This window comes from Hemicordylus capensis, chromosome 4 (assembly GCF_027244095.1).
Source record: "Hemicordylus capensis ecotype Gifberg chromosome 4, rHemCap1.1.pri, whole genome shotgun sequence".
Classification (NCBI taxonomy): Eukaryota; Metazoa; Chordata; class Lepidosauria; order Squamata; family Cordylidae; genus Hemicordylus; species Hemicordylus capensis.
Window position 1 is genome coordinate 238,685,457 of NC_069660.1, and position 17,550 is coordinate 238,703,006.

The window sequence follows — 17,550 nt, forward strand, 5'->3', positions numbered from 1 at the left end:
CGTCGTTCGTCCCCTCTGCGGCGCGTGGAGCATCTCCCTCCTAGGGATCGGAGCTTGCATTGGGACTCGAAAGAACGCTCCTCCGAATACAGGCCCAGTCAGGACTGGAATCATTGTGAGCCTGTTTATGCAGATTGGTACCGTATACCTGCACGATGTTCCGCCTTTGTAGAAGACAAGCCCTCCTCTTATGGTGCTTGGTGCTGAGATTCAGGAGTTTATAGACATTACCCCACAGACTATCGTTTGGACTATGGGAAACCCCGATATGGGTCTCGGTACTGAGAGGAACCCGCCTATGGGAGAACTGGGACTGTTTGTGATTGGCACGAGCCTCCTTTGCATTCTGAAGGAAGGCCTCGCTCTTGCTCTCCTCAGGGGTGCCTTCAAGACCGTCCTGAGTGGCGAGATTCGCCTTCTGAAATTCCGTTTCGATCCCAGGCATCAAAACCTACCTAGGTACCACCAGCAGAGCCAGACGGCTCGGTACCGGACAGTTTGGAAAGCCAAGTGGATTCTCATTGTTCCATTAGCATTGGCCCAGGACTCTTTGGTGCCCTACCCCCCCCCCCCCGAGTTGGACAGTGAGAGCGAACCTGGCTCTCCAGGCTCGGATGCTGTTTTTCCTCTGGACATGCAATCGGACTTTAAGCCTGTATCTCCATCAGAGGACCTTAAACCGTACTCTGCATATGTGGCCCGCATAGCCTCTGCTCTGGGCGTGAGCCTCGGTACGCAGCAGAAAGGGGAATTGGACCCCTTATTTAGCCTTATTAATGTGGAGGCTAAGGTACTGGCCTTTCTGCCCCTGAACACTGCATTGTTGGAGGTCATGTGAGGGCATTGGGAAAAGCTGGCAACTCTTTGCCAACCCAACAGGAGAGTCACTTCGCTCCAGAGTGCATGGAGTTTACTCAAAACCACAATACTAGAAGCCCAGTTAGATTGTATACCCAAAAGGAGGAAAGGTACCACTAAGTCCAGGAGGATGCCAGCATGGCTAACGGGTACCGTCAAGGAAGCCATAAAAGGGAAGAAGACTTCCTTCCGAAATTGGAAGGCCTGTCCAAACGAAGAGAACAGAAAGGAACACAAACTCTTGCAAAAGAAATGCAAGGTGACAATAAGGGAGGCAAAAAGAGAGTTTGAGGAACATTTAGCCAAAAGTATCAAGGAGAATAACAAAAACTTCTTTTAAGTACATCAGAAGCAGGAAACCTGCCAGGGAGGCAGTTGGACCATTAGACAATGAGGGAGTGAAAGGGATTATTAAGGAGGATATGGAGGTTGCAGAGAAGCTGAATGAGTTCTTTGTGTCTGTCTTCACGGCAGAGGATACTGAGCATATACCTGTTCCTGAACCAGGCTTTTTAGGGATGGAGGCTAGAGAGTTGAGTCAGATAGAAGTGACAAGGGATGATGTTCTAAACTGTCTGGAAAAACTGAAAACTAACAAATCACCAGGGCCGGATGGCATCCATCCAAGAGTCCTCAAAGAACTCAAATGTGAAATTGCCGACCTCCTTGCTAAAATATTTAACTTATCCCTGAAATCGGGCTCTGTACCAGAGGACTGGAGAGTAGCAAATGTAACACCGATTTTCAAGAAGGGATCCAGGGGCGATCCGGGAAATTACAGGCTGGTTAGCCTAACGTCCGTTCCAGGCAAATTGATGGAAAGCATCCTCAAGGATAAAATTGTAAAACACCTAGAAGAACAGGCCCTGCTGGGAGTGAGCCAGCATGGCTTCCGCAAAGGTAAATCTTGCCTCACCAACCTTTTGTACTTCTTTGAGAGTGTCAACAAGTGTGTGGATCAAGGTGATCCAGTTGACATAGTCTACCTGGACTTCCAAAAAGCTTTTGACAAAGTTCCTCATCAAAGACTCCTGAGGAAACTTAGCGGTCATGGGATAAGGGGACAAGTACATGTGTGGATTGCTAACTGGTTGAAAGACAGGAAACAGATGGTAGGTATAAATGGAGAGTCTTCACAATGGAGGGAAGTAAGAAGTGGGGTCCCCCAGGGATCTGTACTGGGTCCGGTGCTTTTTAATTTATTCAGAAATGATATAGAAGCAGGGGTAAGCAGCGATGTGGACAAATTTGCAGATGATACCAAACTCTTCCGGGTAGTGAAATCCAAAATGCATTGTGAGGAGCTCCAAAAGGATCTCTCCAAACTGGGGAGTGGGCGACAAAATGGCAAATGCAGTTCAATGTTAGCAAGTGTAAAGTGATGCACATTGGGACGAAAAACCCCAACTTCAAGTATATGCTGATGGGATCCGAGCTGTCGGTGACGGACCAGGAGAGGGATCTTGGGGTTGTGGTGGACAGCTCGTTGAAAGTGTCGACTCAATGTGCGGCAGCTGTGAAAGAGGCAAATTCAATGCTAGGGATCATTAGAAAGGGGATTGAAAATAAAACAGCTAATATTATAATGCCCTTATACAAAACTATGCTGCGACCACACTTGGAGTACTGTGTACAATTCTGGTCACCACATCTTAAAAAGGACATTGTTGAACTGGAGAAGGTACAGAAGAGGGCAACCAAGATGATCAGGGGCCTAGAGCACCTTTCTTATGAGGCAAGACTACAACACCTGGGGCTTTTTAGTTTAGAAAAAAGATGACTGCGGGGAGACATGATAGAGGTCTATAAAATCATGCATGGTGTGGAGAAAGTGGATAGAGAGAAATTATTTTCCTTCTCACACAACACTAGAACCAGGGGTCACTCCATGAAATTGATTGCCAGGAGGTCTAGGACCAACAAACGGAAGTACTTTTTCACACAACGCGTGATCCACTTGTAGAACTCTCTGCCACAGGATATGGTGACAGCCGACAACCTGGATGGCTTTAAGAGGGGTTTGGATGACTTCATGGAGGAGAGGTCTATCAATGGCTACTAGTCGGAGGGCTGTGGGCCACCTCCAGCCTCAAAGGCAGGATGGCTCTGAGTTCCAGTTGTGGGGGAGTAATGTCAGATGAGAGGGCACGCCCTCAACTCCTGTCTGTGGCTTCCTGTGGCATCTGGTGGGCCACTGTGCGAAACAGGATGCTGGACTAGATGAGCCTTGGGCCTGATCCAGCAGGGCTGTTCTTATGTTCTTAACAGGCGCTTGGAGGACTTCTACAGGGTACAGCTGTAGGATGATACAGCTTTCTTAAAGAATCATTCCACCCTTAACTCCATTGTGGTGGAGGCATCCCTACAGAAGTCCAAAGCTCACAGTCATTCTGCACCCTGTGATAAGGAGGGCAGGAAGTTGGACTCCTTTGGTAGGAGGCTTTGCTCGGTTTCAGCTCTCCACTTGCGGGTAGCTAATTACCAGGCCTACAATGCCAGATACAACCACTTTTTGTGGGAAAAGGTGGCCCCCTCTTTGGATCTCCTGCCACAGGAAAAATGTGATCCAGCTAAAGCCTTTTTCCACGAGGCGGTGCAGGTGGCAAAACATGAGCTCTACTCAGCTAGACATTCTGTGGAGTGTGCAGCCAAAGCGATGGCCATGTCCATGGCTCTCAGGAAGCATGCCTAGCTGCATTCGTCCGGTGTGACCTATGAGGCCTGTGCAAGGATTGAAGATCTTCCTTTCGAGGGTTCTAGCCTTTTTGTGGAGCAAATGGATGACACGCTACAGAAGGTCCAGAAGCTGAGGAATACGGTGAAGTTGATGTCCTACTCGTCCTTGGTCCCTAAGCTGCAGAGGCTGTCCAGGTGGTCCCCTTATCAACAACCGAAAGCCCCTTCGCAACAGCAGTCTTCATCGGAATGTTCCTTTCGTGGCAACAAGTTCCAGTCTCAATACCAGTCCAGGTTCCAACCTAATAAACCGGCCTTTCAGAAACAGCGTCCAAACATTTTTGAAAAGAAACAATCTGTGGGCCCTTTCGGACCCACATGGCTCCATTTGTGGCGAATTGGGACAGGGTTACCCTGGATCAGTGTGTCTTCATGGTCATACATATGGGCTACGCTCTCGAGTTCTGCAGAATGCCACCCGTGTCTGGGGTCGTGACTACTCTGTCTACTCCGGAGTTGGACAAGGAGGTCTCTGCTTTCCATTCAAAAGATGCAATAGAAAGGGTCGCAAATGCGGAGAGCCTCGGTTTCAATTCCTGGTACTTTGTTGTTCCAAAACCAGACGGTGGTCAGTGTCCTATACTGGACCTCAGAGTCCTGAACAGGCACTTGGTGTACAGGCTTTCCGAATGTTGTTGGTGCCGACTATCCTGGCTCTCTAGAAAAAGACATATGGATGGTCTCCCTAGACTTGAGAGGCGCATACTACCATGTCTTGATACGCCCTCAGCATCGACGCTTCCTGCATTTCCAGATAGCAGGGATCTCTTACCAATTCAAGGCCTTGCTCTTTGGTCTCACAACGGCATTGAGGGTTTTTACAAAATGCCTAGCTTCGGTGGTGGCTTTTCTGCAGGAATAAGGGATGCTGATCCTGCCTTATCTTGATGTTTGGCTCATCCTGGCAAGTTCTAAGCAAGCTGCCCTGGAGGCCCTCGGTTCGGTCATAGATATTCTGCAGAATCTGGGCTTATGAATCAATTTCGAGAAGTCCCAGCTGGAGCCTGTCCACAGGATACAATTTATAGGGCTGATCTTCGATACCTTCAGTATCTTCGAGAGTCTGGAGAAGGTCTTCCTCCCAGAGGCCCGCATAGGAACGCTTGTACAGCTGGCCTCCATTTTTCTGGCCGGAGGGCCGCAGACCATGCATTCGGTGCAGCGCCTCTTGGGACATATGGCTGCCACCACGTATGTGCGCTTTCGGATGCGCATCATTCAACGGTGGTTCCTTGACGTATTTGACCTTCTTCAGGACTTGGCTTGTTTGAAGCTCACGCCCCCTCGACAGGTGTGGAAGGCATAGCATGGTGGGTCGAGACTCGTCATCTGAACTTGGGTGTCCCCTTCCACGTCTCCCGTGCTGGGTAATTACGGCCGACGCGTCGGAGCTGGGTTAGGGCGCTCATTTGGATGGTTTTTGCTTGAGCAGCCATTGGTCGTTGATGGAGAAAGTTCAGCACATCAATTATCTGGAATTTTTGGCCATATTCCATGCCCTCAAGGGTTTCTTGCCCGTAATTGTGGGTTGCTTGGTGGCAATCCAGACGGACAATACAATGACAAAAGCCTGTCTAAATTGGCAAGGAGGCACGACATCTGTTGCTAGACCTGTGGCATTGGTGTGTGGCACATTCGGTGTCACCTCATGCAGTCTACATCCAAGGTTCCCTGAATGTCCAGACGAACATTGAGCAGGCTGACAACGGTCTCCCATAAATGGACCTTGGACCAGGGTGTCCTCTGGGGCATATTTGCAGTGTGGGGTGCTTTGGCTCTAGATGTTTTTGCATCTCAGGACAATGCTCAGTGTGCCCTCCATTGCTCCAGGGGAGGGGATGCGAGAGCTCTCGGCGCGATGCTTTTGTCCTGTCCTGGATAGGCTCCTTCCTTTACCTGTTCCCGCCCTTTCCCCTCATTCAAAGGGTTCTGCACAAACTGAGGGAGGACTGCGCCAGGGCCATCCTGATAGCTCCCTGGTGGCCCAGGAGGCCTTCGTTTGTGGCTCTGAGGCGGCTGGCAGTTAGTGACTTGGGTTTGCCTCCCCGCTCTCACTTACCTGCTATCGTAGGAGAGAGGATGGGTGCTCCATCTGGACATTCGCTCCCTGCAACTGACGGCCTGGAAGATCCTACCGACTTCCCAGTGAGACTCGGGGACATTCTGCTTGTGGCCAGAAGCCATCTACGCGGAAGTCATATGAACATAAATGGACACATTTCTGTTCCTTTGCTTCTCGGAATGGGTTTGATGTGCTTAACCTGTTTACTTGGATACTTGGACCAATTTGCTATCTCTGAAAGAGTCTGGTCTGGAGCTTTCCTCTCTCAGCATACAGTTGGCGGCCATTGGTACATTTGCCACCCCCCTGGGTTTCCTGGTTTAAGGATCCGTTAGTTAAGAGTTTCTTAAAGAGGTTGTCCCACGTTTTCCCGGATGACCATGTTTGCTCACTGGCCTGGGACCTATGAGTGGTTTTGGCTGGGTAGCTACAGCCTCTCTTTGAGCCTTCGGCCTCAATTGATCCCTGTCTCCTGACGTGGAAGGTTGCCTTCCTGGTGGCGGTCACCTCTGCTATGAGGGTGAGTGAATTGGATAACTTCATGGAGGAGAGGTCTATCATCGGCTACTAGTTGGAGGGCTATAGGCCATCTCTAGCCTCAAAGGCAGGATGCCTCTGAGTAACAGCAGGAGAGAGGGCATGCTCTCAACTCCTGCCTGTGGCTTCCAGCGGCATCTGGTGGGCGCCGCTGTGCGAAATAGGATGCTGGACTAGATGGGCCTTGGGCCTGATCCAGCAGGGCTGTTCTTATGTTCTTAATTACGGGCCCTGAGGGTTGAGCCGCCATACCTACAGTTTCACAAGGACAGGTGGTACTCCGACCGGATGTCCAATTCCTTCCAAGGGTGGTTTCTGTGTTTCATCGTTCCTTGCCACTCACTTTGCCCGTGTTTTTCCCTTCCTCTGATGCAGAGCATAGGTTACATCGTTTGGATGTCAGGAGAGCGTTATCCTTCTATATCCAGAGGTCAGCAGAATGGAGGAAAACTCCTTCTTTCTTTGTTCTGTATGATGGCCCCCGCAAGGGTCTACAAGTGTCTGCTCAGTCCATGTCTATGTGGATCATTTCTACAATTGAATTTTGCTACAAATTAGCACATAAACAATTGCCTGCGACCGTTAAGGTGCATTCGGTTAGGTCCATGGTGGCCTCTGTTGCCATTGATCATGCAGTCCCTTTGGATACTATCTGTCAGGCAGCTACTTGGGCTTCGTCCCACTCCTTCATCTGTCATTAGCTATTGATGCCAGGGCACGGAAAGATGCTATGTTTGACAGGACTGTCCTGCAGTCTATTTTCAGTTGATGTACTTGTTTCTGAAATAAATACTTCTGGCAGATTATATATTGTTTCGATTTGTTTCCTCGTCCTGGGTGCTAGCTTGTTATGAACCCATTGGTGTAAAAGACAGAGATCACGTCGAAGAACTACAGGTTGCTTATCTGTAACTTAGGTTTTTCTGGTGGACATCTGTCCTTTTACACACCCTCCTGTCCTCCCCACTGAGTCTACTGAAGGCGGGCTCCTTGACTGAGGGGATGTGGAGTGGTGCAGCCGCATATAGTGGCTGGGGGCGGGGTTCCTGCCCAAAGCAGAAGAGTTGAGTTTGTTAGGTTCCAACGAGGTCTCTGTGCAGGCGCATAGGCCATTGGTGTAAAAGGACAGATGACCACTAGAAGGATCAAAGTTACTGGTAATCAACCTGTAGTTATCTCTGTGAGCTGCAGAAAGCATGTTATGCTGCTCATGCAAATACATACACAGTGAAAATCCAAGGCCCCGAATGTTCCTAGAGTTGTATTTTTCTCTTTGCCTGTAACTTGTGATTACGCTGTGTATTTATATGAAAATGAACATTATTTCCATGTATCTTTCTTCTGCCATTAGCTTTAAGTTGGCAAGAACATTTTATTTCCCTGCTTGAGATAAATAGTAATTAAAATGTTGTACTGTATATTTTTATAACATTTCCATAGGATTGCAGTTTGATTAGAGTTAGAATATTTTGTGAAGATAGGAGTGCATATCTGCCTGATGTAGCTAATCACTGTTTTCCTTGTCATCAGATAATGTGCAAAATGGCTTCTATGGTAGGAAAGGACATCACAGAGAGGCTAATTCTTCCAAGATTTTGTGAGATGTGCTGTGACTGCAGAATGTTTCATGTTCGTAAGGTATGACTTCCCTCCTCTGTAAATCTGTGCTGCTGTGGTTTGGGATTTTGTTTGTTTAGCAGGGTGAACTATGAAAACCTGTGAGAGCTGGTGATGACAGATAAAAACAAAATCTTATGTATTTTTCAATTGCACACCTGTAGTTTGCAGAATTTGTTATTTATATAGCATTATCTATATACATACGTAAGCCACCTAATGGCTCAGTGGGGAAATGACTTGATTAGCAAGCCAGAGGTTGCCAGTTCCCAGACTATGGGAAACACCTATTTTGGGCAGCAACGATATAGGAAGATGCTGAAAGGCATCCTCTCATACTGCTCGGGAGATGGCAATTGTAACCCCCTCCTGTATTTGACCAAAGACAATCACAGGGCTCTGTGATCGCCAGGAGTCGACATAGACTCGATGGTGCACTTTACCTTTATCTATATACATAGTGCTTTACAGCAGCTGAGAGGACAGATCTCTGCCCCAAGGTGCTCTCAATCTGGAAAAAGACATAAGGGAACAACAGAGGGAGGAGAGTGGAATATGCAATAAGGAAGAATATGTAGTCATTTCACAAGCATGTACTTAACAAACCACCCACACCAGAATTTTAACAACTGTTTTCTATCCTTATTTTGAAGTAGGTACAGGCAAATCTTGTTATCCACAGATGCAACATCTGTGGTTTTGTGTATCCATGGCCGGGTAATTGACACCCAGCTTCTGCATATGAAGGAAAAAAGGGGGTTGACAAAAGGGTTAATTCATGTATCTGTGGGTTTCGGGCGGCTGGAAGTGACCTCAGTCATGTTTATCCTTCATTTTAGGAAGAGGAGCCATTTTGTGGCTCTTTTTGTTAGAAAAAAATGATTTCCCTTGCATTTGGGACTTTGAGTGGCACTTATTTTTAATTTCCAGGACCCCTTTTCTGCTGTTTTTGCCAATTTCCTGCGCCTCCAGAACCTAACCCCCTCCCCTGAGTCCCATTGACTCAATACCTTGTTTTCTGCAGTTTTGTTATCCATGGTAAACTGCGGGAGTGAAACCCCCGCGGATAACAAGTTACACTTATATAAACACATGTCCTAGTTCCTTTTTAAAAACTCTGCGAACATATCAAGCCCCTATATTGAAAAGAAAGAGGAAACTCTTACATGCAGGACAACTTTGTTCATGTTTCTATAAGCAGTCAGTGGTTTGAAGTGCTGGTGTAGAGACTAGAGAAGTGGGCTTGAACTTGGGATTTGAAGCCATATCTCTCTACTCATTCCTGGCACTCACTCTAGCCTTGGATAAGTCTGTGAGGTCACAAGACTGATACGTTCACACGAGCAGGAGAGGCGGCAGGAGGGGGCTTGTTTAACTTGCCTCCCCCACCCCCCAGACGGGCACTTGACCTTACTGGGAATGCGGACTGTGCTCCCAGACGACCTGCGCTGCGTGAGCACAGCGCAGGGCTCCAGAGGCTCCATCCCGGCTCCATCTCGGCCTCCGGAGATCCCACAATGCACTGTGTGATGCACTGGGGGATTTCCCCAAGAGACAGGTGCTCTTCTAGGTGCCCATCTCTGTGTGTGGCCAGGCTGAAAATCAGCCCATGCTCATACCCAAGCAGATAGCCTAAGTTAAGGGAGCTCTTGCTCCCTTAACCGCAGCTAACAGCCAGGCCAAAAAGCCAGGCTAGGTGGCGCTGCCCTGCCCCACCTGGATCGAGCCCAATCCCACAGGTTCTCACATGCAGCCTAACCCAGGTTAGGCTGCGTGTAAAAACAGTCTCACTATCTGTCAGTCTAACACAGGGTGATGGTGTATGCCAGTCTGACCTGCTTGGTAGTAATGTGGAATACAGTTGTGGTCAGTAAAATAAATAAAGATTTACTGGCTGACATTCTGACTAAGTTACTCAGTGGAAGCCCCAATAAGCTGATCATGATCAATTTGTCCTATTAATTTCAGTGGGACTTCAGTGCAGTAATTTAGTCAGCATTATCAATTCCTGGCTGCATTCATATCTAGTAGGAATGTGCACGAGCTGTTCGTGCAGTGGGGGAGGGGTGCAGTGCCTTTAACAGGTAAGGTTGCTTGCCCTCCATGCCGCTTTCCCCCTGCTGGCGCTTGTTATAGAAACAGCTGTGCAGGGCTGCAGTGTTCCTTCCTGTAGCTCTGTAGCATCAGCATGCAAATGACGAGGGCTTGTCTAAAAGAAGCGCCGGTGGGGGGAAAGCAGTGAGGAGCGGGGAGCTGGTAAGGAGCTCCTTATCTGTTTGTTAAAGGTAGCCACCCGTCAAGCCGGCTTGAACAGGTTCAAATAAGCCAGTGTTTGAACAGGTTCAGCACTCCAGAAGAGGAGCGGCAAACTTGTTTGTGCACATCCCTAATAACTAGATGGAGATAAAAGTGAAGGCCTGTCAAGGCAAGAGTAAATAAAGACCCAAATGAATTCCAAATGTAATTGATACTAGTTGGCATCCAGACTAAGTGTGCTATGAAAAAAAACATTGTGCATTCAACAAAGGAGGGGCAATTTTCTCTTATCCTTTTTCTCTGCAGGCCTCTATGCCTCCTGAAAATATTTCCCTGAAGGTTGAGGGAGATAATCTGCAGGGCTGCAGAGAGGAGGGGATCCTCAAAAGTTTCTCCTACCCTGCTGTGCATGAATGTCTGGATGTCAGCCACTAAAAATTGTGCCGTTTTTTCCTAAGGCTAGCATTTGGCTGACATACTTGGCCAATTTTCCAGTTAAATATTGACTAAAATTAAATAATTAATTTATTAGACTTGTAAGAGAGAATACTGTTATGAAATGGTGAAATAATGGTTGGTGACAGTATTTGGTCAGTTGGCTGCTATCCAAAACCTACTTCATTTTATAATAGGACAAAGATCAGTAGAATCTGGATATTAGAATTTAGAATCATAGTACAGGAATGGATAAGAGAAATCATAAAGGCCAACTCAGGTACTCCCAAGACAAGATTTTGCATACATCAATTGTCACCCTGATTTATCAGCACATACACTGTAGAAATTATGCTGGCTGGGTTCACATCTAGTGCAGAACTATATACTATAGGGGTGTGTAGCCGGACAGATCAGAATATCAGTCATGGCCATTCACCACCACCACCACAGGGAGGTAGCCAATCCTATCTGGGGCAATTGTCCCAGATAGTATGGTGGAGGGTGGGGGTTATTGAAATGCCAACCCACAATAGCGCGGGGGAAAGCTGGGTGGCTGTGGGGAATGGGGGAGTGTCCATATGGGGGGGTGATGCCGGGTGGCTGGTAACAAGTGCAGGGATGCCTGTTTCCAAGTTGCCCCATGCTAATTTCCAGCATGCCTTGATCACTTCCTACCCTACACACAGACCCTCCCGCGATTCCCCACAGCCACCTAGCCTTCCCCCACAGCGGCATTTAAAGCACCCCCACCTTACTACCCGGGACAATTGTCCCACAGTTGATTGCCTCCCTGTGGTGGGGAGAGAGAATGGCCATGTCAAACATTTTGATCCATCTGACTACACTCCTAGGGTTGCCAACATTGCGATGATTGTATTTGGGGCTGGGGGCATGGCCACCTAGGGCGGGGCTTGGTGGTTGTTGTTTTTACACTTTTAAAGCCACCACCGAGCAGTGGAGGAGCAGGGACACAGTGGTGAGAGCTCTCCCAGCCACTTCCCAAACTATGCATGGCTCTGGATGGGGCAGCGCATTGGTGACAGGCGTGCCACTGTGGCACTTACATTCACTGAAAAGCTCTGACTCACGAGTCACCGCCATTCACTGCAGGAGGGAGGGGAGGAGGGAGGGAGGCCGGGCGAACTGCTCCCTTCCTCGGTTTCAGGCTTCTGTGCATGTGCACCCATGAATCGGAGCTTTTCAGTGAATGTAAGTGCCGTGGCTACAGTGTCACCAGCGTGCTGCCCCAGCAAGACCTGTCCCAGCCAGAGCCATACAGAGTTTGGGAAGCAACCGAGAGAGCTCTCACCACTGTGTCCCTGCCCCACTGCTGCTCAGTGGTGGCTTTAAGTGTGTGTGTGTGTGTGTGTGTGTGTGTGTGTGTGTGTGTTTTAATTCCCCTAAAGGTCAAAAAGCGGCAGAAATTGAGTCCCAGCCGGGATGAGAATTTCCCCTCAGGAAATCTGCACATCCCACATAGTGCGGGGCAGTTGGCAACCCTATACACACCCCTAATATACTAACCACAGTCAAGAGCTCACATCATTATTTGAGTTCACGCACGAAAGGCAAACTGTGGTTTAGAGCTCCTTGTCTGCTTTTGTTTCCCATCTGTTCAGGGCTCAACTTCATAAATTCATTTCTGTTCCTATGGTGGCACTATGGCCCTAAATGAGCTTGGTTAAAGCCACTCCCCTCCACCTTATGCGATTGTGGGGGGGTGGGGGCTTGTGCCTTTGGCCCCTTGAAGCAAGCACGGGGGTCGCCATGTTTGAGAACCAACATGGGGCCAGCCTATAAGGAGCGGCGTTTTAAGATGCCAGCTCCTTGTACTCGGTCTCAGGTTTCTTCAGACTGAGCAGTCCTCCCTCCCACCTACTTCATTGAGGGAAATCCGGTCGCCAATTTGGGGCCAAGTAGGAATTTTTGGGGTTACAAAAATTGGCTGATTGGCTGCGGTGTGGCCTTTTTTTGCCTACTTCTCACTGAAGTTGATGTAAGGTTGTCATCTGTTTGATTGGTCACTTGCCAATGAGTGTGGTTTAGTTTAACTGTTGTAATCGGTGTTTGACTGGAGGACTGTTTCAGGTGAGTAGGCAAGCCGAGGAACAGCCCTTGCAGGTTTTGCAGCCTTTGGACTGGGACCCACCCCTACCCAGAGGCAGGCCAGCACCCAGTACTTAGAGTTTTGCAGCCTGGATGGTCGGGGCGGCCTAAACTCCCCTCAGTGAGGTTTTACCCCGTGGTTGTTATGAGGTCCAGATTCTTTCCAGGCGGAATTAACACTTAGTCTGTCACCTGGGGTTGGGCGGTCCTCCTTGTGATCCTTATTTGGGATGACCGCACTCTGAATTGTCATGCCTCGCTGCAGCATGTCTCTTAAATTAATAAAGTGGCCCTAGTTTATCCAACTGTATGTGTCTTGTCTTTATTGGGGCCTGGGGGTGCAGTGGTCTGAATTCAGACATAATGGGAATCTACACTTAGCACAAACTGTGCTTTGCAAACTATAGATTCAGATCCTGGTTTGTCATGCTCAAACAAATCATGGTTTCGGGCGGACTCAAGTTCAGTCATAACACAAAACCATAGCTTAGCTAAACAAATTACAGTTTGTGTTACATCTGAACCCATTGCAACATAATTTTAGATGAGTCAAGCAAATGAGCTATTCCACTATGGTGGAAGGCAAAATTCCCCAAGGTCATTATTTATTTAGACATGTGGTCAAAAATTTTCTCCGGAGTACCAATATTGTGAACAGTATTTCCTGTAACAGGGATTCCCAAATGATGACTACAACTCCCATCACCCCCAGCCTTTGGCTGGGGATTATGGGAATTGCAGTCCACAACATCTGGGAGTCCTTGTTACAGGAACACCGATGGTGAACTGTTGAATATGAAATGAAACCCTTATTGGCTTCTCTAAATTAGACTTTATTTGGTGTGCTCACCCCATTCAACATAAGTTTTGTAACAAAGGGTAATCCCTAATGCACCAGAGGGAGAAGAGTGAACCTTATATCTTAGAGAGAGAAGCATTTCCTTACTTATCATTTCTCCCCAACACACAAAAACACACACACCTGACATCATTATGGAGTTGCTAGATAAATATAACTATATTTACATAGATTTTTGTCTTACCAATAAATAAGATATTCTTTGCGAGTTTGCTCCCACAGTTGATTTGAAGAGAAAAGTATATATCTGCATTGCAGCCATTGATTCTTGTATCGGGGTATCGTAATTCTAAAAGAAATGTTATTTTTTGCAGGTATGTGCCGCCAATTTTGGTGATATCTGTAGCGTAGTTGGACAGCAAGCCACAGAAGAAATGCTGGTAAGCCAGTTGAAATACAGTATTTCAGAATAAGATTCCTATATGAGCTTTGATGTCCTTCTGATAGGCTGCAGTCCAGTCCAGTTACAGTGCCCCTCAGTCCCATTTGAATCAGTGTTACCATAGTATGTATTTATTCAGCAGTGGTCTTTAATTTCCTTTAAAAAAAAAAAATCAAAAGATGTTCATGGCTTCTTAGATCTTCAGAAATGGGCTCAGTTTGTGATAGGTAATGCATTTCATATCTGGGAACAGTCTTGTGACTTGACACAGTTTCTTATGAGATATGGAAACATTTTTGCACTGGAGACATTATGGACTGAGTTGTCATCTGACCTAACAAATTATGCTGTTGCTTTCTGTCTTTACACATGTATCCATGTGTAATGGATACATAGAGAAGGGATGGGCCTTCTCTGTTGCTGCCCCAAGACTCTGGAATGCGCTCACTGCTGAAATAAGAGCCTCCCATCTTTGTTTTAAGGCTTTAATTTTTGTTTTAATTTGTTTTATATTGCTGCAAACCGTTTGGGGCAGTGTACAAATATAATAATTTTTTAAAAATACTAGCCAACCCTGCACAGAACATCTGTGCGCTCTTTGGGGCTGGCAGTTACCTCTTCCCCCCGCCCCCACCTTCTGCGCCATTTTCTGCTTCTGGGACCCAGCCGCCTGCTCCCCACCACCACTTCTGCCCCCGCACTTTCTTTCCCCCTTCCTGGGCCTTCCCTCCATGGCCGGGCCAGGCCCGCCGCCACCTCTGGCCTCCGCGGCTGGGCCCGCCGCTGCGGCAACCAATCCTCCTGGGTGCGCCTCAGCCAATCAGGCATGTCCGCCACCTAGCCAATCAGCTGGGCACTGGGATGCACATTCCAAGGCACACCCAGGAGAATTAGATAGATAGATAGATAGATAGATAGATATGCATGCCTACAAAGATCTTGCTTCAGGAATACCTTTCTCTCAGCCTGCCAGTATTTAGTCTGTTTTTCTTATGAGAAATCTTATACACACATCTGATTTTTCATTTGACCACTTGATGTATGTAAATAACCATGTATTCAAAATGTACAGCATTATACCATGCACTTATGCCTACACAAATAGGTATAAGAGCATGATATAAAATTAGTGATAGATAAATTGCAAAAATAGGTGTGTTTGATACAAGTAGAGTAACTTTCTTTCATGACAAAAGTAGATTTGAGACCACATCCTTAAACATTAATGCTGGAAAATCATAATTTGTATTATCCTTGCCAACATCCAGTACTCTGACCTGTGAGAAAATAGAATCAATTTTGTTTTATTATTGCTAAAAGTAGTATTAGTGATAGTTGAAGGCTACAGTATAAAAGAGTAACCAACAGCAGTAAATAAAATGTCAATCCCACACAGTCTTAATCATGTCCTTATCAGAGAGTCATTTTTTCCTTCTAATAATATTTTACAAACATATGAGGAATTACTTCAACAGAACAAGACAAACCCCAAGTTAATTTCCTCCATGAAAGTTTGTATCATGTTTTGCATTTTTCAGCTGCCTAGATTTTTCCAGCTTTGCTCCGATAATGTATGGGGTGTACGGAAGGCTTGTGCTGAATGCTTTATGGCGGTTTCATGTGCCACGTCACAGGAGGTCCGTCGAACAAAACTGTCAACACTTTTTATTAACCTTATCAGTGACCCTTCACGATGGGTAAGAAGTCAGTTATTAAGGTCCCATTACTTTCTTTAACTGTCTTAAATTCTATGTGTCTTCGATTTATTCCGAAAAACTTCAGTTAATAATATAAGCTTTGGTAATACTGTTGATGTGAGGGAGGGACATATGATAAACAAAGTATAAAAGTTCTATCCTCTGAACTTTGAAGCTCTTTGCAGACCCTGATAATATGTTTTCAAATGTATCTCTGTGAGAGCAAGAAACATTTTTTTAATGAAAGCTGATATTTTCAGGATTCTGCACGAAGTACCAGATATTTTTTTCAGAATTCTGTACATAGCTTTCCAAATATTAATATAACATTTTAAAATTATTTTTAAAAATTACAATTCTGAGGATTTGTTTTTCATGGCATCTTCGAGATAACACCACCCAGAACCTCTGGATGGGGGCAGTTTATAAATGTAATGAATAAATAAAATAACAAGGGATGACCCTTGTTATGTCTTGTTTCTGAGAACCGAGAGGAAAATGGATGCCAAAAAAAGAACCTTTGGTAACCTCCAGTTATGAAAATAAACACTATCATGCACAGTGGAAGTACTATTGTGATGCAGAGATTGGTGAGGTGGTTTGACAAGAAGATAAAAACTGAGCCTGAAATAATAAGCAGAAAGTGCAAACAAATAGAAGTCTGTGGTTCTTTGGGGCCAAGTCAGAATCCTGACTACTTTGTATGCAACATGCTGCCCTGTTAATTAATTGGTTCTCCTCTTTCACTTTTAAAACATGTTTTGTAGTAGTATGCAAGTATTTTCGAGTTCATACTGTCCTGACTTCTGTTCAATGGTTAAAGGACTGTTTCTTGCTTTACTTTAAAGATCTGTGCACTCTGTGAGTTTTGAATATAGAGGTAAAATGCAATGCAGGAATCTCTGAGAGAAGACATGTAAATGATGTCAGATTTCTCTAGAATGTATAGAAATTATGTTCTCATAGAGACAGATACATAACTATTCTTATCATGCATTTGGATGTGTCTTCAGACTCTGGTGTGACACAAGAATGCATCATCTCTTTCAAAAGTAGCATCAGGAGCAGCCCTCATTCCTTGATGCAGTTAGCAGAGCACATTTTTGTGTCCCACTTATTGGCCTCGTTCCCAGATGCAAGATTTCCCTGCAATGTACCCATGGGAACTTACCAATTTTCCACTCCTGACAGCTGGAGTGTTCAGTACAAGCAGCTGTATTTAAAGGAACTCTCTGGAACACGTTACTCTAGGTCCGCCAAGCTGCCTTTCAGTCCCTGGGGCCTTTCATATCGACGTTTGCTAACCCATCCAGCAGTGGTCAGTTTTTTAAAGAAGAAGAATGTAAGAACACTGAGGATCAGAACTGTGCAGAGGAACATAGGTATGGACTAATTTAAAACATGAAATTATTGAGGTTTGATGGCATTTAAGAAAATTTTGCTTATCTTTTGGTTGCATGTCATGCCGCTGTTTATGAAGTAGTCTTCGTGTTTTCTGCGAGGTACTAGTGATAAAAATGTCCCTTTTTCAGAGGTGTCTAGTAATTTGAATTTCTTGGGCTGTGTGTACCAAATGTTTATTTCCAGTGTGTTGTGAAAGGACCTTAATTATGATGCTCTTATCAGTAGATGGGTGGGAGGATTAGTGAGGCCCAAGAGTCCTTATTTAGATCAGTGGTGGCTTATCTATCTATCTGTCTGTCTGTCTGTCTGTCTGTCTATCTATCTATCTGATTTCTGTACTGCCCTTCCGAAAATGGCTCAGGGCGGTATAGAAATCAAATTGGCCAGAAATTGAGAACAATATATTGTACACTACAGTACATGTGCAGCTTCCTATACTTTGGTGGGGGTTTTTAAACCTCTAGTCTACCTCTTCTTGTTGCTGTCCAGGCAATTCGTTTCCCCCATTGTGCATCCCATGCTGCAGGCTCACCACCCATTATATAAACAGATACATATTTGTAACCATTGTGATGGATATCTTAACGTTTTCATTTAT

General features: G+C 46.1%; 1 protein-coding gene across 14 annotated transcripts in view; it reads left to right on the plus strand.

Moving 5' to 3' along the window:
• PPP4R1 (protein phosphatase 4 regulatory subunit 1) overlaps window positions 1-17,550 on the plus strand; it is a 62,716-nt gene that overhangs the window by 24,554 nt on the left and 20,612 nt on the right. For all 14 annotated transcript variants that reach the window (XM_053247367.1, XM_053247370.1, XM_053247356.1 and 11 more), the window contains 4 exons: window positions 7,724-7,831; window positions 13,784-13,849; window positions 15,390-15,548; window positions 16,800-16,930. In XM_053247367.1, coding sequence (XP_053103342.1) covers window positions 7,724-7,831; window positions 13,784-13,849; window positions 15,390-15,548; window positions 16,800-16,930 — 464 coding nt within the window. The remainder of the gene's footprint in view (window positions 1-7,723; window positions 7,832-13,783; window positions 13,850-15,389; window positions 15,549-16,799; window positions 16,931-17,550) is intronic.